General features: G+C 40.9%; 4 protein-coding genes across 5 annotated transcripts; 1 reads left to right on the plus strand and 3 right to left on the minus strand.

Annotated features, from left to right (window-relative positions):
- Nucleotides 1–39: 39 nt before the first annotated feature.
- Nucleotides 40–6467, minus strand: LOC141826526 (ASC1-like protein 3). The gene is made up of 6 exons (XM_074713778.1): nucleotides 6271–6467; nucleotides 4385–4593; nucleotides 2985–3140; nucleotides 1164–1349; nucleotides 906–1084; nucleotides 40–478 (listed from the first exon to the last, which is right to left on the minus strand). The coding sequence occupies exons 1-6, from the start codon at nucleotides 6388–6390 to the stop codon at nucleotides 459–461; spliced, it is 870 nt and encodes a 289-aa protein (XP_074569879.1). The 5' UTR covers nucleotides 6391–6467; the 3' UTR covers nucleotides 40–458.
- A 229-nt stretch (nucleotides 6468–6696) lies between these two features.
- On the plus strand, nucleotides 6697–7409 carry LOC141826530 (small ribosomal subunit protein bTHXc-like). Its single transcript, XM_074713782.1, has 3 exons — nucleotides 6697–6898; nucleotides 6977–7041; nucleotides 7127–7409. The coding sequence occupies exons 1-3, from the start codon at nucleotides 6739–6741 to the stop codon at nucleotides 7256–7258; spliced, it is 357 nt and encodes a 118-aa protein (XP_074569883.1). The 5' UTR covers nucleotides 6697–6738; the 3' UTR covers nucleotides 7259–7409.
- On the minus strand, nucleotides 7391–9559 carry LOC141826527 (pentatricopeptide repeat-containing protein At2g41080). The gene has a single exon (XM_074713779.1). It carries the CDS (start codon nucleotides 9477–9479, stop codon nucleotides 7461–7463), a length of 2019 nt encoding a protein of 672 aa, XP_074569880.1. The 5' UTR covers nucleotides 9480–9559; the 3' UTR covers nucleotides 7391–7460.
- Nucleotides 9560–9610: 51 nt separating this feature from the next.
- LOC141826528 (serine/arginine-rich splicing factor SR45a-like) lies at nucleotides 9611–12447 on the minus strand. 2 transcript variants are annotated; one of them, XM_074713780.1, is made up of 7 exons: nucleotides 12359–12447; nucleotides 11326–11348; nucleotides 11135–11227; nucleotides 10928–11042; nucleotides 10681–10830; nucleotides 10319–10379; nucleotides 9611–10253 (listed from the first exon to the last, which is right to left on the minus strand). In XM_074713780.1, exons 2-7 carry the CDS (start codon nucleotides 11346–11348, stop codon nucleotides 9784–9786), a joined length of 912 nt encoding a protein of 303 aa, XP_074569881.1. In that variant the 5' UTR covers nucleotides 12359–12447; the 3' UTR covers nucleotides 9611–9783. The 2 variants fall into 2 exon arrangements, with proteins under 2 accessions (XP_074569881.1, XP_074569882.1); XM_074713781.1 differs by having other exon boundaries at nucleotides 10928–11039; nucleotides 12359–12444.
- Between the last annotated feature and the right edge of the window lie 574 nt (nucleotides 12448–13021).

Consider the following 13021-nt stretch of genomic DNA (forward strand, 5'->3'; position numbering starts at 1 on the left):
ACAATTGATGTCACTACAGTGGAAACATACAGTGGTTTATACAGTGGAAACATACATTCATGAAATCACAGATACACTGGTTTACATCTCGATCACTAAGAAAATATTTTCCAATGCAATGCAATGCAAAGAAGTCTGAGAGTGAACCGCACCCGATCAACAACAGTAGTGGCGATAACCCTCTAGATCAAGTGATAAATTTGTAGTGAGAAAAAATAACTCAATGCCCATTTTAAATGGGAAAAATGTGAATGCATCTTTAAAAGACCAGTAAAACCTTCATCTACCACTTATTCTCAGGTGTTCATCACCTGCTTTGATAAGCCAAGCCTCGAATCCAGCGGACAAGAAACATCTGTGGGTGCTTGAGTTTGGTTATAACAGCCGTCTAATAAATTTTTGAGCCCTGTATTTTGGGTTAGAGTAGTCATGTCTCACTTTAAAATCAGAATTCAACATTAGTCTTCATCCTCAGAATCTGCAATAGAATTAGATAGATATCGTTATTTACTCAGGAAACAATGAAGACCCACAAGTGTACGATCTTACAAACATACTGACATACAATGTTACATAAAAATATAAGATAAAAGCTTGTATAATGTATCTCTAGTCCTATGCCAATATTTTATATAGAATTAGATATTTAGACAAAAAAAATATTTTTTATGATAAATTTATCAATACATATAATTATTCTTTAGAAGTTTAATGTAATACAGTATTTTTCTTACCTAAATTCTGGATGGTAACAAAACCAACTTTCTATGTTAGAGTTTTATAAAAGAGATAATCCCCACCTAAGGGGAGTTCTCCCTCTTATCACTCCATAAATCCTCTCTCTTTCTCTCTCTAAATTCTACACAATATGCAACAATTTCAAATTCTGTAAAAGACATACATACCAGAACGAATGTCCTCCCCAACTTTTCCTCTATTCCTAAGCTGTTTTAATATCATCGCAAATATGAGTTTCCACCAGTAGATGTGAAAGATGAGCAGGGTAAGAAGCATCATGTTGAATATGTAATATAGCAAGGTTGGGAAATTATCCATCCATGACAAGGCTTCGATACTATCATAGCTGAAAATGCAACCACTATGAAATTAGCACAAAGACAAGTGGATCTATTAATTGTTCAAAATTTGATGGTGAAACAGACCTGGAGGATTTGATGATCCAAAAGGGAAAGTATATCAATCGCAGTATTAACCATGAAAATGCGAAAAGCCCAAAGCACAAGCTAGCCGTCAACTCCCTTTCTGAATATTTGAACAATTTAGCTGCTTCTAGAAAAACATCACTAGCATCATGAAGGGCAAGAATTATAGTTCCGATACGAAAAAACCTGCATGATCAAATTGTTAGCATATACAATCGTCAATCCTTGCACATAAAATAAACAAATACAATAGTTAGTAGAACAAGTGTGCTTGTGTGTGGTCGATAAATTGTTAGGATACTGAATATCATTCGGCTAAGAGGGGCAGGGTGAATGGACTGTGCCTTGAAATCAACACAAAAAACAAACAAACATAACCATTAGTAGAACAAGTGTACTCATGCGTGATCGGTTGTGACAAATATATGTACACAATGGAAATAAAGATAATTACCTAACACAATGCAGGTAACATGGTTCAGAAATCTCTCTCCTATTTCATGGGTTATGATGTAACATGGTGCATGACTACAAAAGATTCAACTAATGCACCCCTTCACAAGAGAAAACAGGATAAACCTCTTCAAACCATAATAATTCCTTAATCCAACTAATAAAATTTCACAAGCTTTGCAAGTTAACCTTGTACAAGGATTTTTGTGAACAATAAGAACCTCACATCTCCCTAAAGATGACAGTGAAAGCTAAGAGAATGAGTAGATTATATTTTAACCTTTTCCAAGCACGTGGAGACTTTTGAGCACCTTGGGAATAGGAAACCTTAGATGTAATGTTGGCCTTTGTCCCCAAAACCTCTTCAGAATCTTACAAATAAAGGCAACAATAACTCAATCTTGGATGCCCTCAGTTGATTGATGTACCAAATATAATTGTTAAATGTCAAACCTTTTGTTCAATCGATTGAACACCAAATAGAAACATTATGTTCGCCCATTAGTTGCATCCACTCAACTAACATGCATTTAGTCAACCGATATTTGGGTGGTCCCACCTTTACTTGTCTTACAACTATTGGACGGCTACGGAAAGGCCTTAGACTGAGCCAGTTGACAAACTGTGACGTAGAAGACCATCCCATAGTCGAAGGCTTCACATCCATCAAGCCCTAGATAGCTTGCCACTACCTGAGCAATCACAACTTCATACAAGATGTTATATAACCAAAGACAAAAACCAAAAGATTGCATTCACTCCACAATCTCTCATGACTCTCATGCCTGAATCAAGTCCTCTTCCAACTCCTCAATTCCATCGATCTCCTCACTAACTCCAGTCCAGCAATTTGATCCAAAGAAACACCTTGATCTGGTCCTCCAACTCTTGAGTCCACCAAGCTCCTCCCTGAGTCGGTGTGGCAACCTACTTCAAGCCACACATGACATATGCAACCCCCATACACTACCTACTGCCTAAAAGGGAACAGATCCAATATGCTGTTAGTCACCTTCCAAATCTACTCAAACGGCAGCACAGTCTGCTTTCTAAACCTTGCCTACAGATCAAACTTATGAAAAAAAACTCAGACTCAGACATGTATCTTTGCGTGTGGGGTCATGCTTTTCAAGTGGTGGGGGTGATCCTTGCTCATTTCTATTATCTTTTCTTCTCATGAAATTTATGAGTCAATATAAGACTATCAAGGATTGACTCCCTTAATCTTTTTATACCAGGAATTAAAGATATTCAAGTATAAACACACTCAGAATAACAAATTCATATCAAAACAACAAATTGAATATTACAGAGAATTTAAACAGCCTTGAACATCAAAGGAACAACAAAGGTGATTTTAAATGACACCTGGTAATATAGGAAAACCCGATCAAAATTGAAGTAACTATGTGATGAGACATCATTATTGAGAAATCTTTTCTGCGAGTTTCCCATGCAACAAGAGCAACAATGCTGTAAAGGTAAAATCCACATTGACACATGTAGAATAGCATCACAGAAGACCTAACAAAAGGGAGAAAGTCAGAAAAACAGAAGATTATGAAAATGACAAATTTATTCAGACTAGCTTATATTCTTAAGTACAAGTAAAATTACAGACACTACATCAGCATGCTCCATTGCTCCTTAAGAAGACAACACTTGCTAGAAATAATAGAGCACAGACCAAGCATCTCTATTACTAAAGGTTTTCTTACTTGTTATAGATATTGACACAGGAAATGCTGCTGATTAAACATTTGAACTAGCTGACTGAATAACAAGTTCAGGTGAATAGAAGCAAAGTGATGCATCCCTTAAAGAAATGTACTGGTGATGGGTGCCAAGTTTTTGAATAACCCACAATTGAAAATTTGCTTTCAAGTGGATATGATAATATCTAATGCACACATTGAAGAGTAATAATGTAAGACAAGTTGAAACAGACAAAGAAACATGCTCTTTTTTTCATTTTCCATTCCATCATTACATATATAAAGGCGACTGGGTTCAGTTGCTTTCGGAGACCACTTGAAACATTGAACAGTACCAGTGTGAGACCAGTTGAAATAGAGGAAATCTTCCTTTTCCCATTCTCAATTTCATGGTTCGATCATTATGTCACTGAGATACGGAAAAGTGGACTATTTTTTTAGGAGAGAATACAGGAAACCTTCCTTTTCCAATTTCATGGTTAGATCATTATGTCGCTGAGATACTGACAAGTGGGTTAAGTTTTTTGGGAGAGAACACAGATATATTCAATTTCATGCATGAAAAGGATGAAGCAAAATGAAATCTGTGGGTTATCTGCATCTTTCCTAGATGTTGGAGGAACCCAATACTGAGATGTTATAGTTGCGGCAGGCATTTTAATTTTTAAAGGTCGATGGTGTTAGTTCTAACAACTTCAGAGATGCACGTTTGCACTATTGCATCTTGCAAATTGCTAAAAATTAAAGCCTTGTTGGCAACTAAGTCCTACAAGATTGATAATTTCAAAATTCAGCTGGGATCTAATTATTCTATTCGTTGGTAGTTGGTGATAGTGTCTAGACTAGTACTTTGTCAACTAGCTAGAGATAAACTGCTATCTCAAAACTTGCATATCTAAAGGAACTTTCACTGAGAAAGAAAAACAGTCAGGATGCAGCAAAAAGTTGCTTGCCGTTGTAAAGAGGTGTTTCTTCTCATTGTCATTAATAACATAAAATTAAAAATCAGCTTATTTTAATGAAGCAAAGGAAAGTCAGTCTCTTTTGACTCACTTCAGCTCTTGGTTTGGCCACCCTTTGAAGTATTGCTTGGTATCCAGTGACCAAGGTTCCTGCTGGATTATTGAAAGAACCCATATTTCAACAGTGGCATAGTATGTAAGCTTCCACATTGACTCGGTGCACTTTACAATTTTTGACCATTTAGCCACATCATTCATCATAGGATGAGTTTTGTAACCCAACAATCTCATGGCGCAAAGCTGAAAAACAAAATATGTCAATCTTTAGCAAGGCAGTAACTCACGCTATGCATAAAAACTTGTTATTTTCAGAAATGCAAGAAAAAACGTGATGAGTGGTAACTAATGATTAGCCAAGCTATTGTTTACCTATGGCAGAGAACATATATCTTGGTCTACCAAGCACAGTAATTGTCCAATTAAGTACCTCAAATCTATTTAAAACTAAAAATTGTAGAAAAAATCTTAATAAACCACAAATTCATCACATAATCATTCAAGACCATGGCATCACAGAACCACTACATATCTAGACCAAGATCATCTCTGAAAATAGAAATGGTAGCCTTTCCTAGAATTGAATGTTTGCAATAAAGGAACAGGATGGCATCAAAACAATAGAACCTGTAGAATGTTGAGCTGAATAAGGAACTACTCAATAGAAATAAGAACGAAGATGATAGATTCCCATGTCAATTGATGAAGCTTCCCATGAGAAAGAAGTTTTGTACACAAATTTGATGTAATACCATCCCTTTAATGGGTCAATGGATGTGGAAACTAAGGAGACGACAAAAGACAAACAAATGCATCTATTCAATCTATCTCCTTCCTACTATGAGGACTAATCACAAAATAAAGCAAAATAATAAACACAAAAAAGATACAAAGATTTTCATGAAAAACTGAAAGACAGAAACAGCACATGGGGATGAAAGATGTGAATAAACTATGACAAAGAAATACAAAGTGCACTGAAAAACCTGAACAATATCACAGTACTAGGCATTGCTCTATCTGAGCCTCTGTTGCTTCTTTGTACAATCTTCTGAAGCAATTACATGCATATCTCCAACAGAAACTGTTTAAGTGTCATACACCTTTCACATGCATTACTGTACTTCTTTAGGGTCAAAACATTACAAACACATAATTAGAACAAGCATTTTCACTATAGACATAATGAGCCCATGGGTGTAAGTATAGGTCGATAGGATGCGAACTTGACTTCAATAAGAATATATCAATGCATACCTGGAATGTGACTCAGTGCATCATGAGTCACTAATACAAACCAATTTGTTCTCTGTCTTGAATTGATCTTAATCTACAGCTGACCCTATCAACCGCTCTAGTGGCATTATCCAAAATTTTGCAACCTGACCTGACCTTTGACTCTGCCAACCTGACCATTGGTTCAACTGACATGACTTACTATTCTACCAAGCCGACCTCATATGATTTACAACTTTGCTGATCTAAACATTCCAACAAGGTAGTTTGTAAATAAAATGTACTCAGCTAGTCCAATGTCTAGTTCAATCATCTAATCAGTTAAACTGTTCAAACTTCCACAGCAATATCCATCGGTAAAAGATATACCGAGACGCTTTTCTAGTGATCATCTACTGGTTGTCCTCCATGTAGGAGGGATGTTTCAACGAGAACTTTTTAACACAGATGAGTCCGAAAAACACTTTGTTTACAGACAAAAGAGCTTCAGGCATCTAAAACGATCATTCTTTATATACACAAGGACTTGGCTTCCGATCAGTATTTCTCGTATCCAAACCAGCATAGATGGTAAAATGCGGCAAAGACAATTACCCACAGACGGATCTCACTTTTTCAGCTATACAACGAACGCTATCTATTCTTGGAGCAGATACCAAACCAAGAAGTAAGAAAGATCAGAACCTTATAAACGAAGCGGTCGAGCAAGAAACGGGCGAAGAAGGACGCCAAGGAGAAATAGAACACGAGAATGAGATTTCCCGGCTGCGGACCGCCCTCGCTGGCGCCCCAGATCAGCCCCATTCAGACCGAATGGCCCACCAACGGCTTCACTTGCGAAAAGTAATGCGCGACAAATCCGGTGAAGCAGAGGAGCTACGAGCTCCTGAGGGATTCCTTAGTCGCTGCCGCCGTCGGCGCCGGAGACGGGAGGCGGAGATCGGTAGCAGAGCGATTTGGCAGGGAGGAGAACGAGTGATCCGAGAACTCAAAAACGTCGCGAGTACTGCCCTATTTATTATTATTAATCACAGAAATTTCATACCGCCCCAGCATTTATCCTATTTTTCAAAAGAAACCCTAGAGTTGCTCTCCTATCTAATTGCTATCCACTCCACGGCTTCAGCTTCACCGTTCACTCGTGGCCTCCCGATGGCGTTGCTCTGCTTCGGAATGGCGATGGGAGCCGCTCCCATGGCCGTGGCCACCCCCCGCCTCTCCTTCTCCCGGACCGAGAGCCTCTCCAATTTCTCATCCGCCCTCTCCGTCTCTCCTCACCGGGACTCGACCGCCCTTCCAGCTCCCCTCCACAGTTAAGATCCGCCGTCTGCTTACCTTTCTATTTGTTTGATTACGTTATCCATTGAAGCGATCTCTTCGTCTTGGTTAGTATACTGCGGCAGAGGTGACAAGAAGACTGCGAGGGGGAAGCGGTTCAAGCACTCCTTCGGAAACGTAAACAAGCTCTCGACTTCTTTTCTCCCTTGTCTTCCTTTCTTTTACGCCGCGAGTATTCATCTCTTGGCTCTGTGTTGATCAGGCCCGTCCTCGTAACAAGAGCAAGGGCAGAGGTCCCCCGCGGACTCCAGTGCCGCCCTCGCCTCCCAAGAAGGACAAATTCGACGACGGGGAGGTCGTCAGAATTGAAATCGATGAGTCCCTCTTCTCCTAAGAAATAGTCTTTCGTTGTGAAACCATATTACTGTGCTTGCTTAGGTGAAAAACACTGATCTGCTTATTGAAAGATGAGATTTTTATGTGAGCAACGATTTGACACCTCCATCTTTGATTACAATTGCTGCTGAAGAAAGCTTGTTATGAAAGTTCCCACTGTATATTCATTAACAAATAAACATGAAGCCTTTTGCCACCAATCACCAGTAATCTCTACAAGAACATTCCCCATCTCTGAAGTGATGAAATCTACTAACATCCCTCACCACAATCTCTCGCTCGGCGATCTTGGATATGAACTTGATAGCGACATGGCAATCGTTACAGACGCGTAGATTCTTCATTATTCGGATTGGAACCCCTGAAGGCAAGCTGAGGATTGCGAATGCGATGGCCAACTTCTCGCTGTGGTGAGCCAAAGTGGTCTCTTTTTCCTCTTCCTCCATGTCATGGAAGACTGTACTGGTGTCTGGCAAGTACCCTAACTCCCTCTTTCTAGCAACCAATTCTTTTAGCAGCATGTCGATCTCCCTTTGCCTCGGATTCGATCCACCTCCAGTCGTGAATTGATAAACCTGGCCTTTAAACTCTAACCAACTAATTCCAGGCTCCTTCCTCACTCCCTTATCCTTCATAGTTCTCCTTAAGTCAGACACATCGCTCCATCTAGAACTCGTAGCTCGTATATTCGATAAAAGGACGTAGGATGCAGAGTCCTGAGGATCCAACCTCAAAACCTGCTCAGCCACCCTCTCCGCCATCTCTCCATTCCTGTGAGTTTTACAGGCAGACAACAGGGTCTTCCAAATGACACCATCAGCTGGCATCGGCATTGATCTGATCAGAGCTTCAGCCTCGTCGAGACACCCAGACCGACCGAGAAGATCAACCATGCAAGTGTAGTGCTTCAGATTAGGCGTGAGTCCATATTTCTGAACCATGAGCTCAAAATACTCCCTGCCCTTGTCCTTCAACCCACTATGACTGCAAGCATACAACAAGCTTAGGAATGTGACTTCACTCGGATCGGTCCCCTCTCTGATCATCTCATCGAACAGCTTCATAGCCTCCTCTCCGTGTCCATGAAAACCGTAGGCCGCAATCATAGAGCTCCAGAGCACAAGGTCTGATGCATCAGATTCAGAAAATATCTTGCTTGAATCCTCCAAACAACCGCACTTGGAATACATGCTTATCAGTGAACTCCTCACCGGGCCGACGGAACCAACTCCGACATGGATGACTTGCGCATGCACTTGTTGCCCCTGTGCTAGGGCAGCTAAGTCAGAGCATGCACTGATGATGCTAACAAAGGTGACATGATCCGGCGACAATCCGACAGCCTTCATGAGGATGAAATGGTGGAGGGCGCCTTCAGGGTCCCCATTTTGTGCTCTTCCTGCAATCACAGTATTGCAAGAGACCACATTGAGGAAAGGCAATCCTTTCAGAACTCTTTCTCCTTCTTCAAGATGACCACTTCTCATGTACATGTGAGCTAGAGAGCTCCCAACACACATGTCCTGCTCGAACCCATTGATAATCACAAGGGCATGGATTTGGCGACCAGAACCTGCATCCTTCAATCCGGCGCAGCATCGCAAGGTGCTCCCCAAACCAAACTCGTCAGGACGCAGGCCCTCCCTCCTCGACCTCAGGAAGCATTCGAGTCCCTCCTCGTCGAGCTCGAAGTGAGCCAGCCCGGCAATCATGGCGTTCCAGGTGGCGAGGTTCCTCTCCGCAATTTCATCAAACAGCTTGCGCGCAGCGCTGATGTCCCCGTTGTGGATGAGGCCGCCGATGAGGATGTTGAAGGACATGACGTTTCGGCTCGCCATTGCGTCAAACACGGCGCGGGCGGCGGGGACCCGGCCGAGCTTGAGGTACATGTGGAGAAGGTGGTTGGCAGTGAAGCGGTGGAAGGAGGCAGCGCCGGCGATGGCGATGATGGCGTGGAGCTGACGACCTAGGCGGAGGGAGCGCGGCGAAGGGAGGAGGCAGCAGGCGTTCAGGAGGTGGGAGAAGAGGTTGGGGTCGGACCATAGCTGGGGGAGGAAGCCTTGCAGTGCTTCTCGGAGACGGCCTCTGGAGCATAGATAGGCGAACTCCTGCTTGGATCTGGCCGGCGGCGAGCTCCAGCCGATAGTGGGGACGACGACCGCGGTGGTGTTGGTTGAGCGCGAGAGGCGGCGTTTGAAGCAGAGGAAGGGTTTAGCCATACGTTCCAGGCTCCATTGCTGATCTCATAGTAGTGTGCAAGGGATATTCTCGGGTCGGATTCTACCAATACAATATCGGATCCGAATCCGATAGTCGACTAATACAATCGGATTCTTTGTTTGCTCAATTCAATGTCATAGTAGTAATGTGCCATTAATTGTTTTAGATAGAAATCCAGAGTTCATAACACAGATACAGACTACACAGGTACTACTACATAAAGCAATTTGCAATGGCTAATTTCACAACGAGAGCTGATGCTATAACTGTTGCTATGGCTGTGTGCTACTATAAGATGAACTCTTACTCAGATCTTCGATCACTTGGTGAGTAGCTACGGGAATAGCTCCTTCGAGATCTTCGATACTTTGGCGAGTAACTGCGAGAGTAGCTTCTTTGATATCCTCGGGGCCTTGGCGAGTAGCTTCGAGAATAGCCTCTCTGGTAGATCCTCCTAGGAGAAACGCTCCGTGAGGGATATCTCCTGCCATATCGTGCTTCCAGAGAAATACTTCGAGACCGTGACCGAGAGATGGAACGTGCATAACGCCTACGATAGTCAGGAGAAACAGATCTCTCTGGAGAGTAGTCCCTAGAGTCACTAGAGTATGATCGTCTTCTCCTTGTGTAGCTAGGCGATCGGCTGTATCGATCATAGGGAGACCTCGACCTCGACCTTGATCTATACCTCTGGTAGTAAGGAGAATAAGCCCGTCGCCTGTAGTAAGGCGAGCAGGACCAGTCGGAGGAATAACTTGCAGAATGATGGCGTCCTAGAGATGAAAAATCAATTAGGGCAAGAGATTAGCAGCAACTACGAGTTGTGTGAGGAGCTCACCTCTAGTGTGCGCGCCCAGATATCTGCCAGGAGTCGGAGTCCTCCCACGCCGTCTTTTTGCCTATTGAAACACAGAATTTTTCAATCAAATCGGCAAAATCTAGAATTGGCACACAAACAAATAACTAGTAGTGAGTGCAGCAAACAAGCAAAACAAAAGATCATACAAAGCAGTTGCTTGAAGCTTGCTGAAGAGTTGCTATACACAGCTAACCTGCTAACCAAAAACATTGAAGCGAAACATCTCCCAAATGCTTAAAAGGTGGTAGGCAATATATAGACATGAATTCAAAAGATGGACACCAAACTGCTCAACTATCTCAGATAGCCCATCGTGCAGAAAAGAAGACAAAAATGTTTACCTTTTCAACAGTAATAACTCGACCCTCCAGAACTGACCGATCGAGGTACTTAATGCAACAATCTGCTTCCTTGACGCTGGACATTGTTACAAACCCAAACCCCCGAGATTCCTTTGTCCAAGGATCGACCACTAGATGAACATCAACAACCTATGCAAAAACAAACCAAAGGTGAAGAGAAGTAACTAGCAGCTCGTTGTCCATTTCATATTATGAAAACAACCAACATGCAAGAGTAAACGTATACCTTTCCTTCAGTCTCAAAATGCTTCTCAAGTTCCCGCTCTGTAACTCTTGAGGATAAACCAGTAACGTACAGATTGTTTCCAGGGTTTTCAGCATCAACTGAATCTCTGCTTCTGCTAGAAAAAATATATATAATTAAAGATGGATCAGAAGCAACAAAGTCCACATATATGCATCACCCGATTGGAATGGGGAAAAAAGTAAGTACCTTGTTCGACTCCTTGACCTCGATAAAGACCTCGAGACAGATCTACTATGCGGATAAGGTGAAGGTGACACATAACGAGAGTAACTCGCATACCTGAACAACCAAATGTATTTAGTAATAGGAAACAACCTTAAACATAACAGGGAAGATGTTTTTTTAATCGATGTCAAATGTGAAACAGTATCACTGACCTTGTCTTTCCTGAGTATGACATCTGCAAGGAAAAGAGAAATCATTAGTCTTCTAGTGTTGCGAATTGTACAGGTAAGTAAATTTTAAGGCCTCATGAGACTTATGATTCTATTGCCAAATGTGCATGCATAAACTCTAATCAATCTATACGATGCAAACAAAGTAAACAAGTTCAGCATGTATGTCAAGTGCATTATCTTAACGATTTCACAAAATACATCGTATGCCTAAACACTATGTATTAACTTTGTTGTCTTGTCTTAATAGTGTTTCCAAAATTGTAGCAGAAACAGATCTTCATGACTAAAACATCTAGCTTTCTAAAACATTGTGATAGTTAAGTTTAACCTAGTCATCATTCACCTCACCAATCGTAAGTTTTACAAAATAAATAATATTATTAATAATAAAACACTTGTGTCTTCTATTTTTTATGGGGTGGATCCAATTTGATGTAAGTAATCACTTAATTGTATTTACAAATTCTACTCTTGGATGATTTCTTAATAAGTAGAACATTCAATATTTCCTTATAATCCAGAAATGGTCGACATTATCACTATTCCAAGAAACTTCAATTCTTCCTTCGACATGAAAATAGAATAAAATTTATAGAAAAATGATTAATCATTTTAATACGCATAAGATCTTACACATACTGTTCTGTGTAATTTCCTCTGTCAAAAAAGAATTATAGCCTACAACTTAAATATAACACGTAGGTAAATCTAACGTCTCAAAACCGGACAAAAGTTTGAAAGTTTGAACGTAAAGTTTATTAGATATTAATCGTGAACCCTAGATATGCATCAGGAAAAAAGATAGATGCCATCGGTTGCAGCTTAGAAGTTTTGCTAGATCCAAACAACAAGAACATGAGCTGTGATCTACCTACGATCCAGTTTTTTTTTTTAAAAAAAAAAATCAACATACAACTTCGATCTATCACAAACCAATTTCTGAGGCGATAACTCACAAAAAAAGGCAACAGACCATACAGTAACAATCAGGAAAAGGGAGATCGGCACGCACCTTGATTGATCTTTGCAGATGCTCTCTCTCTCTCTCTCTCTCTCTCTCTCTCGCTGGACTCCGTCCGTGCGGTTACGGAGAAACTAAAACGCCAACCCGCAGCGAGACAGATAAAGAGGCAGGCGAAGCTTCTGGAGATGCGGACGCCAGCTGTACTTTAAATCAAGTTAATCCACGTACACTACCGACCTACAGGATGCCACGTTTCCGGTCGGAAACAAGCCATGTTTAATGGACTCGCAATGATCTAATTGGGCCGAACCGAGCCGGGCTTTTTTTGTTAAACTGGGAAAGCCTTCATTGCTGTAAATTTTTCTATAGATTTTTCCGTGAACAGAATTTAAATTAAATAACCATGGCTTCCAAATAGAAAGACCTTCAATTCAAATCAAGAGTTCAGACATAGCAGATGAAACAGAATTCAAAAGATGACGCAAAGTTAAACAATAGGTAATTTTTCGATTTACCTTTTTACAATATTTTGCTGCTTAATATTTTGCTTATAAAATTGGTAGACATGATGAATATAAAACCTCACATACACAATAATTCCAGAAGAGCATTTGTAGATGAGTAAAAGGGTTCATTCGTTTCATGAAATATTACATTGGGCATTCTATTAGCGTTGAGTATGATGGAAAATCAAACGGGATCCCACATGAA

This window comes from Curcuma longa, chromosome 4 (genome assembly GCF_044706935.1).
Source record: "Curcuma longa cultivar G26 ecotype Majalengka, Jawa Barat chromosome 4, ITB_CL_G26_1.1, whole genome shotgun sequence".
Taxonomy (NCBI): domain Eukaryota; kingdom Viridiplantae; phylum Streptophyta; class Magnoliopsida; order Zingiberales; family Zingiberaceae; genus Curcuma; species Curcuma longa.